Below are 23,938 nucleotides of genomic sequence, written 5' to 3' on the forward strand. Positions count from 1 at the left end.
CAAACAAGGGCACTGCGTTCATCCACCTCTGGCCTGCTCGCCTCCCTACCTCTGAGGAAGCACAGTTCCCGCTCAGCCCAGTCAAAACTGTTCGCTGCTCTGGCACCCCAATGGTGGAACAAGCTCCCTCACGACGCCAGGACAGCGGAGTCAATCACCACCTTCCGTAGACACCTGAAACCCCACCTCTTTAAGGAATACCTGGAATAGGATTAAGTAATCCTTCTAACCCCCCCCCAAAAATAGATATAGATGTACTATTGTAAAGTGGTTGTTCCACTGGATATCATAAGGTGAATGCACCAATTTGTAAGTCGCTCTGGATAAGAGCGTCTGCTAAATGACGTAAATGTAAATGTATTGATGTCAATGGGAGACTAGTTAGGATTCACCTCATACTGGAACTAATAGGGAACAGGGCTATGAGTTCTAGAGACAAGGGTGAAATAAACACTGATCCTAGTTCAGCATTGTGATTTCCTTTATTCCTTAATTTATGAAAAACCATTAAATTATTAAGAGCTAAAAATACAAACACCTGTTTTCAGACTGATGAGTTGCAGCTCACAACCCCCCATGGAGTGAGCCTGGCATGTCTGTGTGTGTGTGTGTGTGTGTGTGTGTGTGTGTGTGTGAGTTGTATGCCTGCTGTGTGTGTCTGCACACGACAGGGTGTATGTGTGTGCGCGCCTCACCTCCCAGTGGCTGAAGACCAGTTGTGGACTAGCCAATCCACTGGTTCTCTTGCGTATCTCGTCAGCGAATCCGAAGCTCTCGGCCACAGGAAGGACGGCCTTGATGATGAACATCTCCGTCCCCTCCTTCATCTCCTCCTGTAACACTCGGCCCTCCCTCTTCCCCAGGACCCCGTACACACGACCTGGACACACACACACACGATAATTAGTAGAAGTGGCTTAACGTGTACTCTGGCCACGTATACAGTGTGGCCAGCTATATACAATCTAATCAAATGATTGACCACGTCGATTCACACACACAATCTAATCCAACTATGTATACAATCTATTTATATGCATGGTCTAATCCAACTATTGATTAGATCTAAATAATGGACACGATGTAATGAAAGTATTGATGAAGTCTATTTCTACAATAAATGTTACGCAACCAACATCTACTATAAAAAACATCATGGAATTAAAATATGGATCACGTTCATCGATACTAATGAAACTAAGTGGGGGTATATAGAGCGGATAGCATTGGTATTCACAACAGGTTATTAGAAGAGCTTGACAAACGCCCCATTTAAAGGGATGCTAGCGTTGCAGAAGTGAGTAAAAAGTCATATTGTTTCTGAAATGGGCTCATAATAACACACTTAATTCTGGTGTTGATTTGGCTGGCTGTAAATGGATGTGACTGCTAAACGTGCTGTTTAGATATGGTTTATTATCTGTTTATTGATTATCTGTAACAGAAGAAGGGCAAGGCTCATTTGAATAGTAATGATGACCAAAAGTAGTACACTATACAGGGAATAGGGTGCCATTTTGGACCAACCTTAGAAAACAAGAGTTGGTGATCACTTACACTAAAAATACAAATATTAGAATAGTTCTAGAGCATAGATAGTAATAATGAGGGTTGCCAAATGACATTTTATTGGTCACATACACGCAGATGTTATTGCGGGTGTAGCGAAATGCTTGTGTTTCTAGCTCCAACAGCGCAGTAATATCTAACAATTCACAACAATACACACATCTAAAGTAAAAGAATAGAGTTAAGAAATATATAAATATTAGGACGAGCAATGTCAGAGTGGCATTGACTAAATACAGTAGAATAGAATACAGTACATACATATGAGATGAGTAAAGCAGTATGTAAACATGATTAAAGTGACTAGTGTTCCATTACTAAAGTGGCCAGTGTATATAGGGCAGCAGCCTCTAAGGTGCAGGGTTGAGTAACCGGGTGGTAGCCGGCTAGTGATGGCTATTTAAATATCAACCAATACTGTACCATCATAAATCTTTTCTCTGCGTTTCAGTGGACGAGTTAAGGAATGTGTTCCCTACACCGGGGATGGGATAATATACCAGTCCAATGGCTCCTATCACACTAGAATGTGTTCCCTACACCGGGGATGGGATAATATACCAGTCCAATGGCTCCTATCACACTAGAATGTGTTCCCTACACCGGGGATGGGATAATATACCAGTCCAATGGCTCCTATCACACTAGAATGTGTTCCCTATACCGGGGATGGGATAATATACCAGTCCAATGACTCCTATCACACTAGAATGTGTTCCCTACACCGGGGATGGGATAATATACCAGTCAATGGCTCCTATCACACTAGAATGTGTTCCCTATACCGGGGATGGGATAATATACCAGTCCAATTGCTCCTATCACACTAGAATGTGTTCCCTATACCGGGGATGGGATAATATACCAGTCCAATGGCTCCTATCACACTAGAATGTGTTCCCTACACCGGGGATGGGATAATATACCAGTCCAATGGCTCCTATCACACTAGAATGTGTTCCCTACACCGGGGATGGGATAATATACCAGTCCAATGGCTCCTATCACACTAGAATGTGTTCCCTACACCGGGGATGGGATAATATACCAGTCCAATGGCTCCTATCACACTAGAATGTGTTCCCTATACCGGGGATGGGATAATATACCAGTCCAATGGCTCCTATCACACTCGAATGTGTTCCCTATACCGGGGATGGGATAATATACCAGTCCAATGGCTCCTATCACACTAGAATGTGTTCCCTACACAGGGGATGGGATAATATACCAGTCCAATGGCTCCTATCACACTCGAATGTGTTCCCTATACCGGGGATGGGATAATATACCAGTCCAATGGCTCCTATCACACTAGAATGTGTTCCCTACACCGGGGATGGGATAATATACCAGTCCAATGGCTCCTATCACACTAGAATGTGTTCCCTATACCGGGGATGGGATAATATACCAGTCCAATGGCTCCTATCACACTAGAATGTGTTCCCTACACCGGGGATGGGATAATATACCAGTCCAATGGCTCCTATCACACTAGAATGTGAGTTTTGTGCAGCAACTTCACCCTCTACCTGGTGTAAAATTCTCGGTAGTTTAGTTGTCATGTTGTGGCTTGAATGTCCTGACAAGATGTATCACAGTCATTTGTATCTGAATAGAAGTTGTTATATTTCCCTCATCCTCCTCCTGTGTGGTTTAGAAAGCAGTAATGCCTCCAGGAAAGATTGAAGCAGACTTGAAGGTGTGTGTTTGTTTTAGCTATTTACCTAAGACCTCAGTGGTTAGTTTGTGTTTTGCCCAGCGTGTGTTCTATCGTGTGTGTGTGTGTCCATGTGTTATTATGTGTGTGTGTGTGTCCGTGTGTTCTGCCGTGTGTCCGTGTGTTCTGCCGTGTGTCCGTGTGTTCTGCCGTGTGTTCTGCCGCGTGTCCTGCCGCGTGTCCGTGTGTTCTGCCGTGTGTCCGTGTGTTCTGCCGTGTGTGTACTGCTAAGCCTCTTACCTAACACCTCTGCTGTAGCCATGATTTCACAGGTGTACATAGCAGCCATGAGTCTCTGAGGTTTGGCCTGGAACGCGTGCCGACAAGCCTCCTTCACAGCAGCTATGAGCTGGCCAGAGAACGGCCCGTAGCAGTCCACTAGCCCGGCCCCAACCTCCGCCCTGCGTCTCCCCTGGCTCGCCCCAGCCACGGCACCCTCTGCCTGGGAAGGTGTCTCACCCGCTCCCCCTGCCTTGCCTGAGGCCTCCTGCTGACCTGCAGCCTCACCGGGGCTTTCGGAAACAGATGCATCAAGGGAGTTGGAGTCTTCTTCAGTCACAGAGTCCAGGTGGGTGCGCTGGGTGGGGAAGTTCATGTCCCATCTCTCCACAGAGAAGCAGACGCCCATGAGGGGCTCCTCGCACATGGGACCAGAGAGGGTGGCGAGCTGGAAACCGCTGACAACGCTGTTGTCAAAGTCTCGGATGGCGCTGGCCTCAGCTTTCTCCCCTCCCTCTTTCTCTCCTTTCTGTCGTTCGAGGCAGTGCCACACGGATGGTTTCTGGTACCCCTCTACGCTGTTAAGGAGGATGTTTGGTCCATACCTAATAATAACAACATGGCCATATTAATTACAATGAAATACCTGCATAGCATATAAAATACCATGAAATACCTGCATACCCTCTCATCCCAACCAATATGAAACACCCTGAAATACCTGCATACCCTCTCATCCCAACCCATATGAAACACCCTGAAATACCTGCATACCCTCTCATCCCAACCAATATGAAACACCCTGACATACCTGCATACTCTCTCATCCCAACCAATATGAAACACCCTGAAATACCTGCATACCCTCTCATCCCAACCCATATGAAACACCCTGAAATACCTGCATACCCTCTCATCCCAACCAATATGAAACACCCTGACATACCTGCATACCCTCTCATCCCAACCCATATGAAACACCCTGAAATACCTGCATACCCTCTCATCCCAACCAATATGAAACACCCTGACATACCTGCATACTCTCTCATCCCAACCTATATGAAACACCCTGAAATACCTGCATACCCTCTCATCCCAACCCATATGAAACACCCTGAAATACCTGCGTGGTCCAAAGGCCCATATCCGGTCCACGGCATTCCTCCACTTCCTCCCCTGCAGCAGGACCTCCAGCCTGCTCTTCAGCCCCATCAGGGCATCCAGGGTCCAGGTACTCATGTCCAGGGTCCTCCCCTCCCTCTGGGCCTGACCTGCCTGCTCCAGGGTCCGGATCAAGTCAGCACTACCCTCCAGTAGAAGAGTCACCTCTACACAACACAGGACACTTTTTGATCAGGATCAGAGCCCAGATTTACAAAACTTTCTTAAGAATAATTTTTTTCTTAACTGCCATTTTTTCCCTTAACTATAGACATAAGAAGAAAGTTAAGCAAAGTTGCTATTCCTCAAAAAAGGCTATTGGAAATGTTCTTGCTCTGTTTCTTATGTTTCTCCTTAAGGTTAAGGGCTTCCTATAGTCTGACAACACAAACACACCCTCACCAACTCAACCACCCAACTCCCTCTCACCTTCGGGTAGTGGTATGGCCCGTACCCCCACGGTGGCCTGTCTGTTGGGGGTGGTGAGGGTCACCAGGCCGCTGGGGTCCAGGTGCAGGGTGTCTGACTCTTTCACCTGGTGGAGCACAGCCACCTAAACAAACAAACAAACAAACAAACAAACAAACACACACGCGCACACACACACACACACACACACACACACACACACACACACACACACACACACACACACACACACACACACACACACACACACACACACACACACACACACACACACACACACACACACACACACACACACACACACACACACACACACACACAGAGTAGGGTTAGCTACTGCACATAGATTGCTGCTGCATCTTCAATTGTAGCACACTACTAATATATGGGGTGTCGTTTGAGATGTCAACAGATCAGTTATAAGATAGACACACACACACACACACCACACCCTCAACGTACACACACACCTTCTGTTGTTTCCCCAGGTCTTCATTGACCATGTCCACTTTGGGTGGTCTGATCACAGTCTCTCTGAATGGGATGATAGGCTTGGAGGCACTGATCTCAATCTTGGCAAACCTGGACGATGAGAAGAACACAGAGACTCAGATGTAGGGTTCCCAAAACTCTAGTAAATTTCCACAAATTCCCGGGTTTTCCAGAAATCCCACTAGGAAGATTCCTGGAATCCGGCGGAAATAAGCAGAAATTCTGGAATCCTCCATACGGGATTTCTGGAAAAGCTGGAAAAGTTACAAAGATGTGTAGTGAGAAGGAGATGGAAATACTCACATGCAGCAACACAAATGAAGTTAGCTATTTAGTCATTGTTAGCCACTGCTAGCGGCCTTTACCCTCTGCTCAGGCACCAGCCGTTTTTTTTGCCTGGATAATACCTGCCAGCCTCGCACTGTTTCTCCACTACAACGGCAGATTCCTGCCGTAAACCCTGGACCATCACAGCTATCTAGCTGCCACTGAGTGACCCAGCCCCGAAGCTAGCCCTGAGCATCTCCCAGCTAGCAAACGAAATCACCAGAACTACAATAACTCTTTCACCATCTGGCCCGGTCCCTTCGTCGACACGGCGCCCCGCCGTACCACCACGACTGGTCCGTAGACGTAATTCCATCAGCTGTGCCTTCAACCGGCCTTTGCCGGACGACGGCGCAGACGCTTCTACTTACCCCGGACTGCTAACTGCTAACTCGTGCTAGCGCAGTAACGACTGCTTCCCTGTTTCATCTATTGCTGTACACTGGACCCTATGATCACTTGGCTACATAGCTGATGCCTGCTGGACTGTTCATTTATCACGGTACTCCCCTTTGTTTACCTTTGTTTATCTGTCGGCCCTAGCCCCGAACTCAGGCCCTGTGTGTAGTTAACTGACCCTCTCTGCCCATTCATCACCATTTTACCTGTTGTTGTTGTCTTAGCTGATTAGCTGTTGCCGTCTTACCCGTTGTTGACTTCGCTAGCTCTCCCAATCAACACCTGTGATTGCTTTATGCCTCTCTTTATGTCTCTCTCAAATGTCAATATGCCTTGTATACTGTTGTTTTGGATAATTATCATTGTTTTAATTTACTGCGGAGCCCCTAGTCCCACTGTACATGCCTTAGATACCTCCTTTGTCCCACCTCCCACACATGCGGTGACCTCACCCATTATAACCAGCATGTCCAGAGATGCAACCTCTCTTATCATCACTCAGTGCCTGGGCTTACCTCCACTGTACCCGCACCCCACCATACCCCTGTCTGCACATTATGCCCTGACTCTATTCTACCATGCCCAGAGATCTGCTCCTTTTATTCTCTGTCCCCAACGCACTAGACGACCAGTTTTGCTAGCCGTTAGCCCTACCCTCATCCTACTCCTCCTCTGTTCCTCAGGTGATGTGGAGGCTAACCCAGGCCCTGCGTGTCCCCAGGCACTCTCATTTGTTGACTTCTGTAATCGAAAAAGCCTTGGTTTCATGCATGTTAACATCAGAAGCCTCCTCCCTAAGTTTGTTTTACTCACTGCTTTAGCACACTCCGCCAACCCTGATGTCCTTGCCATGTCTGAATCCTGGCTTAGGAAGGCCAACAAAAATTCTGAGATTTCCATACCCAACTACAACATTTTCCGTCAAGATAGAACTGCCAAAGGGGGAGGAGTTGCAATCTACTGCAGAGATAGCTTGCAAAGTTCTGCTATACTTTCCAGGTATATGCCCAAACAGTTCGAGCTTCTAATTTTAAAAATGAATCTCTCCAGAAATAAGTCTCTCACTGTTGCCGCCTGTTATAGACCCCCCTCAGCTCCCAGCTGTGCCCTGGACACCATATGTGAATTGATTGCCCCCCATCTGTCTTCAGAGTTAGTTCTGTTAGTTGACCTAAACTGGGATATGCTTAACACCCCAGCAGTCCTACAATCTAAGCTAGATGCCCTCAATCTCACACAAATTATCAAGGAAACCACCAGGTACAACCCTGAATCCGTAAACATGGGCACCCTCATAGATATTATCCTGACCAACTTGCCCTCCAAATACACCTCTGCTGTTTTCAATCAGGATCTCAGCGATCATTGCCTGCATCCACTATGGGTCCGTGGTCAAACGACCACCCCTCATCACTGTCAAACGCTCCCTAAAACACTTCTGCGAGCAGGCCTTTCTAATCGACCTGGCCCAGGTATCCTGGAAGGATATTGACCTCATCCCGTCAGTCGAGGATGCCTGGTCGTTCTTTAAAAGTAATTTCCTCACCATCTTAAATAAGCATGCCCCTTTCAAAAAATGTGAAACTAAGAACAGATATAGCCCTTGGTTCACTCCAGACCTGACTGCCCTTGACCAGCACAAAAACATCCTGTGGCGGACTGCAATAGCATCGAATAGTCCCCGCGATATGCAACTGTTCAGGGAAGTCAGGAACCAATACACACAGTCAGTCAGGAAAGCAAAGGCTAGCTTTTTCAAACAGAAATTTGCATTCTGTAGCTCTAACTCCAAAAAGTTTTGGGACACTGTAAAGTCCATGGAGAACAAAATCCATGATAATCGATAATTTCAATAAGCATTTCTCTACGGCTGGCCATGCTTTCCTCCTGGCTACCCCAACCCCGGCCAACAGCTCCGCACCCCTCGCAGCTACTTGCCCGAGCCTCCCCAGCTTCTCCTTCACCCAAATCCAGATCGCAGATGTTCTGAAAGAGCTGCAAAACCTGGACCCAAACAAATCAGCTGGGCTAGACAATCTGGACCCTCTTTCTAAAATTATCCGCCGCCATTGTTGCAACCCCTATTACCAGTCTGTTCAACCTCTCTTTCATTTCGTCCGAGGGGGTGACACTCTAGACCCAAACTGTTACATACCTATATCCATCCTGCCCTGCCTTTCTAAAGTCTTTGAAAGCCAAGTTAATAAACAGATCACTGACCATTTCGAATCCCACCGTACCTTCTCCGCTGTGCAATCCGGTTTCCGCTGGTCACGGGTGCACCTCAGCCACGCTCAAGGTATTAAACGATATCATAACCGCCATCGATAAAAGACAGTACTGTGCAGCAGTCTTCATCGACCTGGCCAAGGCTTGACTCTGTCAATCACCGTATTCTTATCGGCAGACTCAATAGCCTTGGTTTCTCAAATGACTGCCTCGCCTGGTTCACCAACTACTTCGCAGATAGAGTTCAGAGTGTAAAATCGGAGGGCCTGTTGTCCGGACCTGTTGTCCGGACCTCTGGCAGTCTATGGGGGTACAACAGGGTTCAATTCTCGGGCTGACTCTTTTCTCTGTTTATATCAACGATGTCGCTCTTGCTGCAGGTGATTCTCTGATCCACCTCTACGCAGACGACACCATTCTGTATACTACTGGCCCTTCTTTGGACACTGTGTTAACGAACCTCCAAACGAGCTTCAATGCCATACAACACTCCTTCTGTGGCCTCCAACTGCTCTTAAACACTAGCAAAACCAAATGCATGCTTTTCAACCGTTCGCTGCCCGCACCTGCCCGCCCGACTAGCATCACTACTCTGGACGGTTCTGACCTAGAATACGTGGACAACTACAAATACCTAGGTGTCTGGCTAGACTGTAAACTCTCCTTCCAGACTCATAACATACATCTCCAATCCAAAATCAAATCTAGAATTGGCTTTCTATTTCGCAACAATGCCTCCTTCACTCACGCCGCCAAACTTACCCTAGTAAAACTGACTATCCTACCGATCCTCAACTTCGGCGATGTCATCTACAAAATAGCTTCCAATACTCTACTCAGCAAATTGGATGCAGTTTATCACAGTGCCATCTGTTTTGTTACCAAAGCGCCTTATACCACCCACCACTGCGACCTGTATGCTCTAGTCGGCTGGCCCTCGCTACATATTCGACGCTAGACCCACTCCAGGTCATCTATAAGTCTATGCTAGGTAAAGCTACGCCTTATCTCAGCTCACTGGTCACGACAACAACACCCACCCGTAGCACGCGCTCCAGCAGGTATATCTCAATGGTCATCCCCAAAGCCAACATCTCCTTTGGCCGCCTTTCCTTCCAGTTCTCCGCTGCCAGTGACTGGAATGAATTTCAAAAATCGCTGAAGCTGGAGACTTACATTTCCCTCACTAACTTTAAACATCAGCTATCTGAGCAGCTAACCGATGGCTGCAGCTGTACATAGTCCATCTGTAAATAGCCCACCCAATCTACCTACCTCATCCCCATATTGTTTTTATTTACTTTGCTGCTCTTTTGCACACCAGTATCACTACTTACACACCATCATCTACTCATCATCATCTGCTCATCTATCACTCCAGTCTTAATCTGGCAAATTGTAATTACTTTGCTACTATGGCCTATTTATTGCCTTACCCCCTCATGCCATTTGCACAGACTGTATATAGACTTTCTTTTTTTTCCTATTATTTTATTGACTGTACGTTTGTTTATTCCATGTGTAACTCTGTGTTGTTGTATGTGTCGAACTGCTTTGCTTTATCTTGGCCAGGTCTCAGTTGTAAATGAGAACTTGTTCTCAGTTGGCCTACCTGGTTAAATAAAGGTGGAGTAAAAAATAAATGAAAAAAGAGCAAGTAGGACAACCCATGCATTGTAAATGTGCTGTATTACTGGGTACGAGAGCCAGAACAAACTAAACAGAATACTATACATAAAGGCACATTGGTATCTTAAGAGAGTGCTGAAAACTTTCACGTCTGCCGTTTTATTTTCCAAAACAATAACACCTGTCAGATATTATTAGGCTCTCCCGTCCATGCTGAGCCAAGCACAGCATATTTAAATCATCTGTCATAGCTCACCTTGCACACACACACACACACACACACACACACACACACACACACACACACACACACACCTTCAAATCTGCTTCTTCAATCTTTCTAAACCACACAGGAGGAGGATGAGGGAAATATAACAGCTTCTATTCAGATACAAATGACTGTGATAAATCTTGTCAGGACATTCAAGCCACAACATGACAACTGCAGGGCAGCAGGTAGGCTAGCTGTTAGAGCATTGGGCCAGTAACAGAAAGGTTGCTGGTTCGAATCCCCAAGCCGACAAGGTGAAAAATCTGTTGATGTGCCCTTGAGCAAGGTACTTAACCCTAATTTCTCCTGTAACTCGCTCTAGATAACGTCTGCTAAATTATTAAAATTATTTAAAAAATATAGATTAAAAAAACGACCAAGAATGTTACATTACGTGGAGGGTGAACTTGCGCCTAAACGCTGATCTTTGGTCATTTTCACCACTAATGGTTAAGGTTAGGATTGGGGGAGGGGAGGCGAAGCTGATCCTAGATCTGTACCTGGGGAAACTTCACTTCTTCCGTTTTCTGCCAAATGAACACAACCCTGCGCTGGTGAGGCCAAGCTTCAGGTCTGGTTCTCCCATAAAATGACATCATTACTGCTGAAACACTCAGAGGGATACAGAGAGGGTCACTTTAGGATAAGAAAACAATTGTGCTTCCCAAATGGCACCCTATTCCTGTAGTGCACTACTTTAGACCAGGGCCCATAAAGCTCTGGTCAAAAGAAGTGCATTACATCGGGGAAATGGTTCCATTTGGGACAGGTACACTGTCTGTCACTACCTGTGGAGAAAGAAGAGTTGATGTATCTCTCCGACAGCCAAGACCAACAGCCAAGTAGTGTCAAAGTTTATTGACACAAACAGGCAATCCCTTGTCTGATCCTGGGCCACTGGGTCCATCCTAAACTGTCTGTGTGTGTCAGTGTTTGGGCTGACAGACGTCACAACTTCCGTCCACACAACCAGAACCAGCTCATCTCATTACCCAGTGTGTGACGTTATAAAACACACACACACACACACACACACACACTCTCGCAAACGCACACACACAAGCGCTCTCCTTCTCACACAGTTAGAGTCAGTCCATACAAAAACAGGGCAAAAAACAAGTAATCCTCTCCCCCTTCCGTTCTCTCCATTCCTCCCTCTTTCTCTCCCTCTCTCTCCTTCCTCTCTCACTGATGTTTACTAGAAGCATCTCAGAAGCGCTGGAGCGTTCCCTGAATCCAATGTAGACAGCAGACTGTGTGGTTGTTTGAAGATGGGGGTTATTCTGGGTGCTGTGGGTGTTCGTTGCTTCTTTAAATCTCACTAAGACTTGGAATGCATCCCAAATGGCACCCCACTACCTAAATAGTGCACTCCTTTAGACCAGAGCTCTAAATGTATGCAGTTCTGTCCTTGAGCTGTTCTTGTCTATTGATGTTCTGTATCATGTTTCATGTTTTGTGTTTTCTGCTTTTGCAACAGCTAATGGGGATCCAAATAAAATACCAAATGGGTCCTGGTCAAAACTAGTGCACTATGAAGGGAATAGGATGCCATTTGGATTAGAATGTGTTCTTCCAACAGAGCAGACGCACTCTGAACGATGCTTCCAGACTTATCACTAATTTAGCTAAACATGGTTAACTCCTCAAGTAGGGAGATATGACTTATTCAGTGGGAGAGGAGAAATACACACATCCAGTAATCAAGCAGGGAGATATGACTTATTCAGTGGGAGAGGAGAAATACACACATCCAGTAATCAAGCAGGGAGATATGACTTATTCAGTGGGAGAGGAGAAATACACACATCCAGTAATCAAGCAGGGAGATATGACTTATTCAGTGGGAGAGGAGAAATACACACATCCAGTAATCAAGCAGGGAGATATGACTTATTCAGTGGGAGAGGAGAAATACACACATCCAGTAATCAAGCAGGGAGATATGACTTATTCAGTGGGAGAGGAGAAATACACACATCCAGTAATCAAGTAGGGAGATATGACTTATTCAGTGGGAGAGGAGAAATACACACATCCAGTAATCCGGTGCTAGACAGAAACAAAACTAATAAATAACCAGACCAACTTGACCTGATGAAGACCACCCTATTCCATGTGTAGTGGATTACTACCTTGTCCCTGGGCAGAAGTAGTGCACTACATGGGGAATGGAGTCACATTTGGGAGGTACCCGTTGTCTGTGTGTCTTGAATAAATCAAAGAGTTGAGGACATGAGTTATCTTCATCACTAATTCACACCGCGCTGAAACGGAGGAAGATTTTGGTGTCCCCCAAATGGCAACCTATGGGTCCTGGTCAAAAGTAAGTAATCAAGCAAGCCTTGGAAAAGTCTGCCTCGTCTGAGCCAGAACGGCCCATAGCTGCTCCTGTTCAAAAGTAGTGCACTTGGGGAACAGGGTGTCAGTTGAGACGCAGCCTATGTATGAGACTCCATCCTGAACACTGTTGCTTTACAGCCTCGTTTAGGAACCCTCTCCTTCTAATCATTTGGACATTTCTCCAATGCATCGTTGGAAAACCACAACTGTGCATACAGGAAATTGTTTTATTGCTGCGGCATTATAGTCTAGAGGTGATTTGGAGCCACTGTAACTATGGCTGCGTGTGTGTGTAGTGTGTGGTTTTGTGTGTCAATGTGTTTTTGTGTGTACATGTTGCCTACATTATCAGGACCAGAATGTCCTGACAAGGTAAGATATACATTTTTTTTTTTTCAGAACTTTTTAGGTTTAAGGGTTAGGGAAAATTGGATTTTGAATGGGAATACATTTTTACACCCAAAAGGTCCAGAAAATGCACGTAAAAAAAGCTGTGTTTTGTGTGTGTGTGCATTAGTGAGCACAAATAAAAAAGTTTGCCTGGTTCACCCCAGCTTAACTTGGTCAGGATCAGTTGACCCATTTTCCAGGGCAGAGAGACAACCCCGGCGCTGTTTTGGCTTCAGAACCCCGGCGCTATGACGTGACAGTCCCACGTGCCACATGAGTGGCTAAAACAGGCTTGACCTCTTTCTGAGCTAGAGAGTGAATGGCCACGGGCCAGTCTGCTTGTGTGTGTTGTTGTGATGTCACAACGGGGTCAGTCGGCTTTCACAGCCAACACGGTTCCCCTTCCTCTGTCCTGCTCTGCTCTTTGCCCGACTAGCTGACTGACTGGCTGGCTAACTGGCATATTTTCAAACATAGAATAAGAATTGCAGTCATCCCCTGATTAAATGCAGTGGGGACCACAGAGATAGAACACAGAGACAGAATAACATGGTTCTCTCTCTACGGCTGGGACTGTCATTCACCAAACAGCAGCATGCTCTTATCCAAGGTAACTCAAGTGTTTCACCTGCCTGGGTGACCTAATCAGGCTGACCTGGGCTATTGGTACTGGCTGGTTTAGGACTGTTTCTAAATCACCCTGTGTTATCTTCTAGGCGGAAAGCTGTAAAGATCCCTGAGACTCTTTATAAATCTGGTCAGTGTGTTTGAGTTAGCAATAATAATGTTGTATAACTTTCCTTATAAGAAAGTTAGTCAGGAAATGAATGTGTGTGTGTGTGTGTGTGTGTGTGTGTGTGTGTGCCTGCATGTGTAATGCTGTAATATAATTGATTACTTTGATCCCTCCAAAGGTTGTACTGAGAGTAAGTTTCATTGAAACATGAAAAAGATGTTTTAGTGTAGTCCAATGTTGATAAAGTACATGTTGATCGTTTCCCTAACTTTCTGTGTCCTTGGCCCAATCCATAACGTGTTAACCAATGTAGCCATCGATCATTCTGTTGTGGGAGGATTACCAGTTTGACTGATTGGCTGAATGAAAGGTCCTCTCACCAATACTCTGTCTTCTACATTGATAAGTTATACAGATGAACTTAGTGACAAGGACAACGTATGAAGATAGATTCAGATTTAGTTAGTACCAAGGTTACACTGAAGGACAGGTCATCTCTAATTCCCATTCATTCTTGTGGGGAATTAACGCTTTAGGGCTATGGATATTCACCATTAGTGTTGCAAAATTCCAGTTATTAAATTCCCAAGTTTTCCAGAAATTGGGATTTCTGGATTTCCTGCTTATTCCCTCATGATTTCAATAATCTCCCAAAGATTTATCTGAACATACTAATGCATGTTAAAGAGATAACGCACCTGAAAATCTATATATATCTATATTTACGATTGAGGCCTGCACATTTGTCCCACTGCAAGTCATGTGGGGCACAGGCCTAGACTCTGTACTTTGTATCACTTTCAAAGTATCAAAGCATATGGAAATCTTTGATTTATGGGGTTATGAAAACTCCATTTGAAATAAAGCTGTGAAATATCTATTTTGATGTGTTCAGAAATCTCCCCACCTCACACCTCCAATGACACACATGCTGATTTCTATATGTACTATAAACATAGATAATACAGGATCTTAGCAGGACTGGATTGATAAATGCTACATTCACATGTGTGGGTGGTCTAACAACAGCTTTAGGTATTGATTATGAATAGCTATACATGGGACCTGATCGCTCAACATCAGAGGGAGGCTGGTGAGAGTTTAGTTTATGGTGGGGTGGAGGGCAACTGGTCTTAGGATGAAAATGAAATTAGCTGTATTTAACATCTCTGTATGGAACTTAAACCCCTCCTCTCACACCATCTCTTCTAATATGACATGATCAGAGTGGAGAAGAGACATCTAAAGACAGCATCTCCAGTCAATAATCACACATTACTTTTGAGTGAGAGAGAGTGAGCGTGAGCGTGAGCGTGAGCGAGAGAGAGAGAGAGAGAGAGAGAGAGAGAGAGAGAGAGAGAGAGAGAGAGAGAGAGAGAGAGAGAGAGAGAGAGAGAGAGAGAGAGAGACCCACTCTCAGTCAGAAACATTACACACACACAGAATCATCAGTGTGTGAGACTGGGCCAGACAGTGTAAAAACTGAGTCATCTCAAACTGAGCCGTCTGCTGCTCATCTACACTCTGTTACAGGGCGTCTGGTCAAAATGTCACTACTATTGACTAGATACAGCCAAAAAGACTGACTGACAGACCTCTCTGTGCAGAGCTCATGTTTTAGCGATGACGCTCCCGGCTTCAGTCTCATAATATACTTCTCTCCAACGGAGACCGGGGTTCAATCCCTGCGTCCAACCTTCCTATTGTTTCTCCCCCTCTGTTTCCAACAGTCTAAATAAACCGTCGAACTCATCAATCAAAAGAGGAAAACAAGAGGCTCACCTCTCTCGGAGGTCGTCCAGACAGCGTTGCAGGTGGACCTCTCCGGCCGTGACCAGTACGTGTTCTCCTGTCTCCTGGATCAGAACCTCAGCACACGGGTCAGCCTGGTTCAACAGCCTCATACCCCGTACCAGCTTAGGCATCTCACCTTGACACACACACACACACACACACACACACACACACACACACACACACACACACACACACACACACACACCAGATTGTAGAAAAGTACTTAGTAGACTAAGCAGGAATCATTTCCATGTATGGGCCCTACTGCACATAATACACCCTGGATTCAACCTACATTTGTCTTTCGTTGAGAAAACTTAGACTGACGTTACCTGGGTCATGTTCATTAGGCATCAAACTGAAAAAAATCACAAAATAGGGAGGGACTACTTGGATTTATCCAGAAATAAATGCTAATTTTCATTTTCTGTCGCAAAACATTTTCAAACACTTTCTGATGAGTGCCCTGATGAACAAAACCCAGGAAAACCCTGAATTTTCAGGGTTAGAGGTCAGCTCAACTACTAAGTGCAACTATTTAAAAGAAAACAAACAAACACTATTTGAAGCTTCTCAAAACAGTTGAGAAACTAAAATAGCAGCCATCTTTCTAAGACTAGCTAACTAACTGACTGACTGTTAACTGACTAACTCCCTCCATATGGGGAAAATGTTGCCCTCAGCTATAATACTAACGAACACCACAGAAGAGCTGCAGGAATGTCTGACTATCTGTGGACCAGCTGACTGGCAGGGTGGCTGACTGGCTGACTGACTGGCTGGCTGACTGGCTGGCTGGGTGGCTGGGTGGCTAGGTGGCTGACTGTTTGACTAGCTGGTTGGTTGACAGAATGGCTGTCTGACTGGGGTGCTGGAGGAACGTTAGCTTCTCAACATTAGCATCTTACCTCAGATGACAGATGACAGACGACAAAAACAAAACATCACTGAGAGGCAACAAACCTCAACAAATTCACAATGTGGTGTAAGTGTGTTTTGTGTGTAACCGTGTGTGTTTGACACTTACTTGGGTGTTTGGGTTCGATGGCCACTCGTACGATGGGCGTAGCTTCGAAGTTGAGGGGGATGAAAGGGGGGAGGGCAGGGGAGGTGGAGAGGGTCGCAGACTTCAACACACACTCCTCGAGACCGCCAATACCTAGGGAATCAATCCATCAATCAATCAATTCAGTACTTTCTACAAACACATGTCACAGTGATTGACAACAGCTGGAGCCTAAACCCCCCAAAGAGTGATCAGAGAGACAGTAGTGACAAGGAAACAGTCCCTAGGTAGGAAGAAACCATGAGAGGAACCAGAGTCATGAGAGGGAGTTGAACCTGCTCTGGCTGGGACGAGGAGATTAGAGGAGAGGCATAATGAACAAGACGATATGAACAGCAGAGGACCTGATACTAGATCAGAACTCCTGCTCCGAGAATTCAGACACCTGAAGAGACATGAACAGAGTGTGGCTCTGGAGATAAGATAACGTCATTATTAGGGCAGCTACCACTTCAATGGTGAACAGTTCATTAAAAATGAACCTTCATAGGCTGTGTCCAAATGGCACCCTATTCCCTTTTCAGTGCACTACTTTAGACCAGAGCCCTATAGTAGTCTGGTCAAAAGTAGTGGAGTATGTAGGGAATTGGGTGCCATATAGGACGCAGGCCTGCAATGTCTCTCTGTGGAAGAGAGGAGAGTAACTCCAGGGGGAGAGAATAATAAGACTAGCTTTGTCTCTGTTTCAGACACAAGTGAGGGAGAGAAACACAGAGAGAGAGAGAGAGAAACACAGAGAGAGAGAGAAACACAGAGAGAGAGAAACACAGAGAGAAACAGAGTGAGAGAGAAACAGAGTGAGAGAGAAACAGAGTGAGAGAGAAACACAGAGAGAAAAACACAGAGAGAAAAACACAGAGAGAGAGAAACACAGAGAGAGAGAAACAGAGTGAGAGAGAGAAACACAGAGAGAGAGAAACACAGAGAGAGAGAAACAGAGTGAGAGAGAAACACAGAGAGAGAGAAACAGAGTGAGAGAGAGAAACACAGAGAGAGAAACAGAGTGAGAGAGAAACACAGAGAGAGAAACAGAGTGAGAGAGAAACACAGAGAGAGAAACACAGAGAGAGAGAAACAGAGTGAGAGAGAAACAGAGTGAGAGAGAAACACAGAGAGATAGAAACAGAGTGAGAGAGAAACACAGAGAGAGAGAAACAGAGTGAGAGAGAAACACAGAGAGAGAGAAACAGAGTGAGAGAGAAACACAGAGAAACAGAGTGAGAGAGAAACACAGAGAGAGAGAAACACAGAGAGAGAGAAACACAGAGAGAGAGAAACAGAGTGAGAGAGAAACAGAGTGAGAGAGAAACACAGAGAGAGAGAAACAGAGTGAGAGAGAAACACAGAGAGAGAAACACAGAGAGAGAGAAACACAGAGAGAGAGAAAGAGTGAGAGAGAGAGTGAAAGAGAGAGAAACAGAGAGAGAGACAGAAATTGTGTGAGGAAAAGGACAAGAAATTTGCAAGAGAGAAAGAGAAATGAAGAAAGAGAGAGAGAGAACGAGAGAGAAAGAGAGAGACAGATAGGAAAATAGGGAGAGGGATGAAGAGAGAGAGGCAGGGAGAGAAAGTAATTTCCCTGCTGTCAGAAGGTTCAGGGCTCTGAGGAACACTGAGGCTAATGTAGCCTGGGGGGAAGAAAGGGGTAAGGGAAGATAGAGGGGAGGAAAGAGGAGATGGTTTAGTACCGTACCAGAGGAAGAGGGCCCTATCCATAACCTACCCATAGAGCTGAGTAGGGAAGGTTGCCTGGTGGCTCCTGACAAAGGGGAGAACATATCCCTTCCTCTCTCTCTCTCTCTCCTTCTTCCCTTTCTGTTTATCTCTCTCTCTCTAGAGTCCATTCTACCGTGTCAGAGCTGAGAGACCAGACTGTATCCAAAGAGTTAGTCGTTCTGTATTTTCAATTCTCTGATGATGTTTTGTTCAACTGAACTGTCTGATGTTGAATAGTGATTAGGATGAATTAAACTGGAGGTAAGATGAGCCTGGTCCCAGATCTCTAGGTTTCGTATGGCTAACGCCTATTGTTGTTTGGCATGACATTGACCATAGGAGTTGGCAAGACAGACAGCACCAACAGCTCTGCAAGCAGGCTAGGATTAGCTAGCTTGAGTGCAGTAATGGATGAGCAGGCTAGGCCAGGGTCATGTTCATTAGGAAGCAAACGGAAGAAAAAGGACTGAAACAGGAAGATACTTCGTCCAATGAGAAATATTGTTTTTCCTTTTTCTGTTGCAAAACATTTTCGGTCGCATGCCCCAAAGAACACAATCCAGGACTGTAATGGAGAATGGAGGCTGGACACAGGCCTTCTTTGTGTGTCAATTTTAAGGGGCTCAGCCGGTCTCAAATACACCGCCATGTTTATCCTACCGATGATGACTTCCTGTGATCATACACACACACACACACACACACACACACACACACACACACACACACACACACACACACACACACACACAGCAGGGCAGGAGACTGGCAAATTTAAGCGTGGCTCTTTAAAACAGCAGGCTGAACAGTGAGCCACAGCTTCAGATAGTATTTGAATGAGTACTACATAAATCCTGCCACTCTTCAACTTTTCACCTCAGTCACACATGCCTTCTACACTGAACAAAAAATATAAAACGCAACATGTAAAGTGTTGGTCACATGTTTCATGAGCATAAATGAAATGTCTAAAATGTTGTGCACACATTAGTTTACATCCCTGTTAGTGAGCATTTCTTCTTTACCAAGATAATCCATCCACCTGCAATTGGCATGCTGACTGCAGGAATGTCCACCAGAGCTGTTGCCAGAGAGTTGAATGTTCATTTCTCTACCATAAGCCGCCTCCAATTTCATTTTAGAGAATTTGGCATTACGTCCAACCGGGCCTCAAAACCGGCCTAGTGTGGGCGAGCAGTTTTCTGATGTCAACGTTGTGATCAGAGTGCCCCATGATGGTGGTGGGGTTATGGTGTGGGCAGGCATTTGCTACGGACAATGAACACAATTGCATTTTATCGATGTCAATTTGAATGCACAGAAATACCGAGATGAGATCCTGAGGCGAATTGTGAGGCCCATTTGTTTTAAAGGTATCTGTGACCAACAGATTTCCTTATATGAACCGTAACTCAGTAAAATCTTTGAAATTATCGGAGTGGCATTAACTAAAATTCTCTCTCGAAGCAGTGCAGCTTGGCAGGGTCGTGTTTCGGAGGACGCATGGATTTCGACCTTCGCCTCTCCCATGTCCGTACGGGAGTTGCAACGATGAGACAATACTAACTACAAATTGGGGGGGTAAAAAAAACTATAATAATAATACAAATATATATAAAAATAAGAGGTAAAAAAGAATAGTTAAAAAAAATACATTGAACAAAAAAATGGAATACTGTCTGCATTAACTTTGTCTTATTTCTACCTAGAAACTGATTTACAGCTGGATATGTGCACACCATTATAAGAAGTTGAATGAGCATGCACGCACGCACGCATGCATGCACACACAGTCTTGTTCAAGCGGAACAGATGCTGTACATATAACTGGGGGTCTGGTGTGTGATGTGTGTGTACGTAGCCAGAGAAGCTGATGACTCAGAAGTTGAGCTGACTCCCTGTGATCCAACCCACAGCCCACTCAGTCACACAAAGAACAATACAACTAAGGAACAAAAGCCTTCCTTGGCTAAAGAAAGGACCTTAACTGACTGACATGTGGAGGGCACAGGAACCTGATCTAGCCTAAATGCTTTGAGATGCTGTGCATGTGTGTGTGTGTGTGTGTGTGTGTGTGTGTGTGTGTGTGTGAGAGAGTGAGAGAGAAATTTATCCAACTACAACCAATCCCACCGTCTATGGTTGTAGACGGTTGTTGAACTAATTGGCCAGGTGTGTAAGTTAGTTTCAGTTGGTCCTTGCCGGACCTAGTTTCAGTTGGTCCTTGCCGGACCTAGTTTCAGTTGGTCCTTGCCGGACCTAGTTTCAGTTGGTCCTTGCCGGACCTAGTTTCAGTTGGTCCTTGCCGGACCTAGTTTCAGTTGGTCCTTGCCGGACCTAGTTTCAGTTGGTCCTTGCCGGGCCTAGTTTCAGTTGGTCCTTGCCGGACCTAGTTTCAGTTGGTCCTTGCCGGACCTAGTTTCAGTTGGTCCTTGCCGGACCTAGTTTCAGTTGGTCCTTGCCAGACCTAGTTGCTTGTAGTTGGTCCCGTTTCAACATGTACAATCTTCCATGGACAGTACGGGAAAACCTTCCCCCAAAAAACATTGATAGTTGGTTGGCTGTAGTTTTATTAAAACACTTATTGATTATTACAAGACAAACTGGGATTCATAGCAAGACAAATACACTCCATTGAACTGTGATTGTGTATGTTTTGTAAGTGGTTCAACACATTGTTCTATATTAAGTAGGTTTTTTACTACTTTCCTTTTAAAAGCTGCACACAAACTGCCCTCCTGGGACAATGCAGATTTACTGAACTGAACCCATGAGTAGAACAGTCCAGTCTGAACTCTACCAGGCTCTAGTGAACCCATGAGTAGAACAGTCCAGTCTGAACTCTACCAGGCTCTAGTGAACCCATGAGTAGAACAGTCCAGTCTGAACTCTACCAGGCTCTAGTGAACCCATGAGTAGAACAGTCCAGTCTGAACTCTACCAGGCTCTAGTGAACCCATGAGTAGAACAGTCCAGTCTGAACTCTACCAGGCTCTAGTGAACCCATGAGTAGAACAGTCCAGTCTGAACTCTACCAGGCTCTAGTGAACCCATGAGTAGAACAGTCCAGTCTGAACTCTACCAGGCTCTAGTGAACCCATGAGTAGAACAGTCCAGTCTGAATTCTACCAGGCTCCACTGAGGCTCAAAAAAATAAAAGTAGTAGTCAAATGTACTTTTGGACTAAATTGGATTTCTTTACCAAGCTAAAATGATACTTCAAAGCTAACAATATGGCAGAATGTACCAGTCACCTTACGAAGGAAATGGGTCTTATTTGAAGAGGAGAGAGAAGCCAGACTGGAAAACACTGAGTATTGTACTGGATGTGCGGCTGGAGATAGCTAAAATGTGTGTGTGTGTATATTCGGTTTTATTAAGTACAAGGCCAGAGCCTTGGAAATCTCCCTTCACTGGAAAGTCCCTATTTGACTCTGTAGTGTGTGTGTGTGTGTGTGTGTGTGTGTGTGTGTGTGTGTGTGTGTGTGTGTGTGTGTGTGTGTGTGTGTGTGTGTGTGTGTATTGGCAGGAGAGGAGGGGATGTACCTCTAGCCAACTAATACACTGATTATTACATTAAAGCTTCTGTCCTCCGGCTAGAGAGAGTAGTTGGGGGCGAACTGACAAAGACCTCTTTAATATATACATTCAAATGGACAGACAGATTTCTGGACGCTATGAGACAGGGACAACATTCCATTCTCAATCAAATAGGAATTATCTTTGCAAAAAATCTACAAGAACAAAGCAAAATAAAATTGAGTGGGGGAAATTACCCCAAAATGAACCATCACTGTTCTTTGCCTGTAGGCCACGAGGGTTAAAAGTCAGAGGGTTAATGTTAGTACTCAACCAACTATGGTCTTCGTGACAACTATGGTCTTCGTGACAACTATGGTCTTCGAGACAACTATGGTCTTCGAGACAACTATGGTCTTCGAGACAACTATGGTCTTCGAGACAACTATGGTCTTCGTGACAACTACGGTCTTCGAGACAACTACGGTCTTCGAGACAACTACGGTCTTCGAGACAACTACGGTCTTCGAGACAACTACGGTCTTCGAGACAACTACGGTCTACGTGACAACTACGGTCTACGTGACAACTACGGTCTTCGTGACAACTACGGTCTTCGAGACAACTATGGTCTTCGAGACAACTATGGTCTTCGAGACAACTATGGTCTTCGTGACAATAGCTGGTTGAGTTCAGGTGAAAATGTATTAAGAGACAAGAGGAACAGGATCCTTTTGGATCCTAAAGACGTGTCACTGCCCACATCTCCCTCCCTCTAACCATTGTGATATCACTGCTCCAACAGGCATCCTATGAGGCAAGGGCTGCCCGGACACCTTTCTGCTCACTTGAGTCATCCCCCCACTTTCTTCATCGTGGTGGCACACACACACACACACACACACACACACACACACACACACACACACACACACACACACACACACTGTTGTGCACTGAAATCTTACACACACACACAGTGAACATCTCCAGGTGTTGGCTCTAACTAATAGAGGGAACCAGCCCACTCCAATCCTTATAACTCATTTAATGTGCACTTTAGAAAACGCCTCCCATTACATTCCACACTAAACACTGAACGGGGTGCCATTACATTCCACACTAAACAGGGTGCCATTACATTCCACACTAAACAGGGTGCCATTACATTCCACACGAAACACTGAACAGGGTGCCATTACATTCCACACTAAATACTAAACAGGGTGCCATTACATTCCACACTAAACAGGGTGCCATTACATTCCACACGAAACACTGAACAGGGTGCCATTACATTCCACACTAAACACTAAACAGGGTGCCATTACATTCCACACTAAACACCAAACAGGGTGCCATTACATTCCACACTAAACACCGAACAGGGTGCCATTACATTCCACACTAAACACTAAACAGGGTGCCATTACATTCCACACTAAACAGGGTGCCATTACATTCCACACGAAACACTGAACAGGGTGCCATTACATTCCACACTAAATACTAAACAGGGTGCCATTACATTCCACACTAAACAGGGTGCCATTACATTCCACACTAAACACCGAACAGGGTGCCATTACAGTCCACACTAAACAGGGTGCCATTACATTCCACACGAAACACTGAACAGGGTGCCATTACATTCCACACTAAACACTAAACAGGGTGCCATTACATTCCACACTAAACACCGAACAGGGTGCCATTACATTCCACACTAAACAGGGTGCCATTACATTCCACACTAAACACTGAACAGGGTGCCATAACATTCCACACTAAATACTGAATAGGGTGCCATTACAGTCCACACTAAACACTAAACAGGGTGCCATTACATTCCACACTAAACACCGAACAGGGTGCCATTACATTCCACACTAAACAGGGTGCCATTACATTCCACACTAA

At 45.3% G+C, this 23,938-nt stretch overlaps 1 protein-coding gene across 1 annotated transcript in view; it reads right to left on the bottom strand.

The window, feature by feature from the left end:
- Positions 1 to 23,938, bottom strand: part of LOC115166891 (elongation factor-like GTPase 1) — a 101,357-nt gene that overhangs the window by 8,090 nt on the left and 69,329 nt on the right. The window contains exons 16-22 of the mRNA XM_029720793.1: positions 16,745 to 16,876; positions 15,703 to 15,850; positions 5,575 to 5,686; positions 5,105 to 5,228; positions 4,638 to 4,842; positions 3,533 to 4,116; positions 696 to 880 (exon numbers count right to left, since the gene is read on the bottom strand). Of these exons, the coding sequence (XP_029576653.1) occupies positions 696 to 880; positions 3,533 to 4,116; positions 4,638 to 4,842; positions 5,105 to 5,228; positions 5,575 to 5,686; positions 15,703 to 15,850; positions 16,745 to 16,876 (1,490 nt within the window). The remainder of the gene's footprint in view (positions 1 to 695; positions 881 to 3,532; positions 4,117 to 4,637; positions 4,843 to 5,104; positions 5,229 to 5,574; positions 5,687 to 15,702; positions 15,851 to 16,744; positions 16,877 to 23,938) is intronic.

This window comes from Salmo trutta, chromosome 29 (genome assembly GCF_901001165.1).
Source record: "Salmo trutta chromosome 29, fSalTru1.1, whole genome shotgun sequence".
Classification (NCBI taxonomy): domain Eukaryota; kingdom Metazoa; phylum Chordata; class Actinopteri; order Salmoniformes; family Salmonidae; genus Salmo; species Salmo trutta.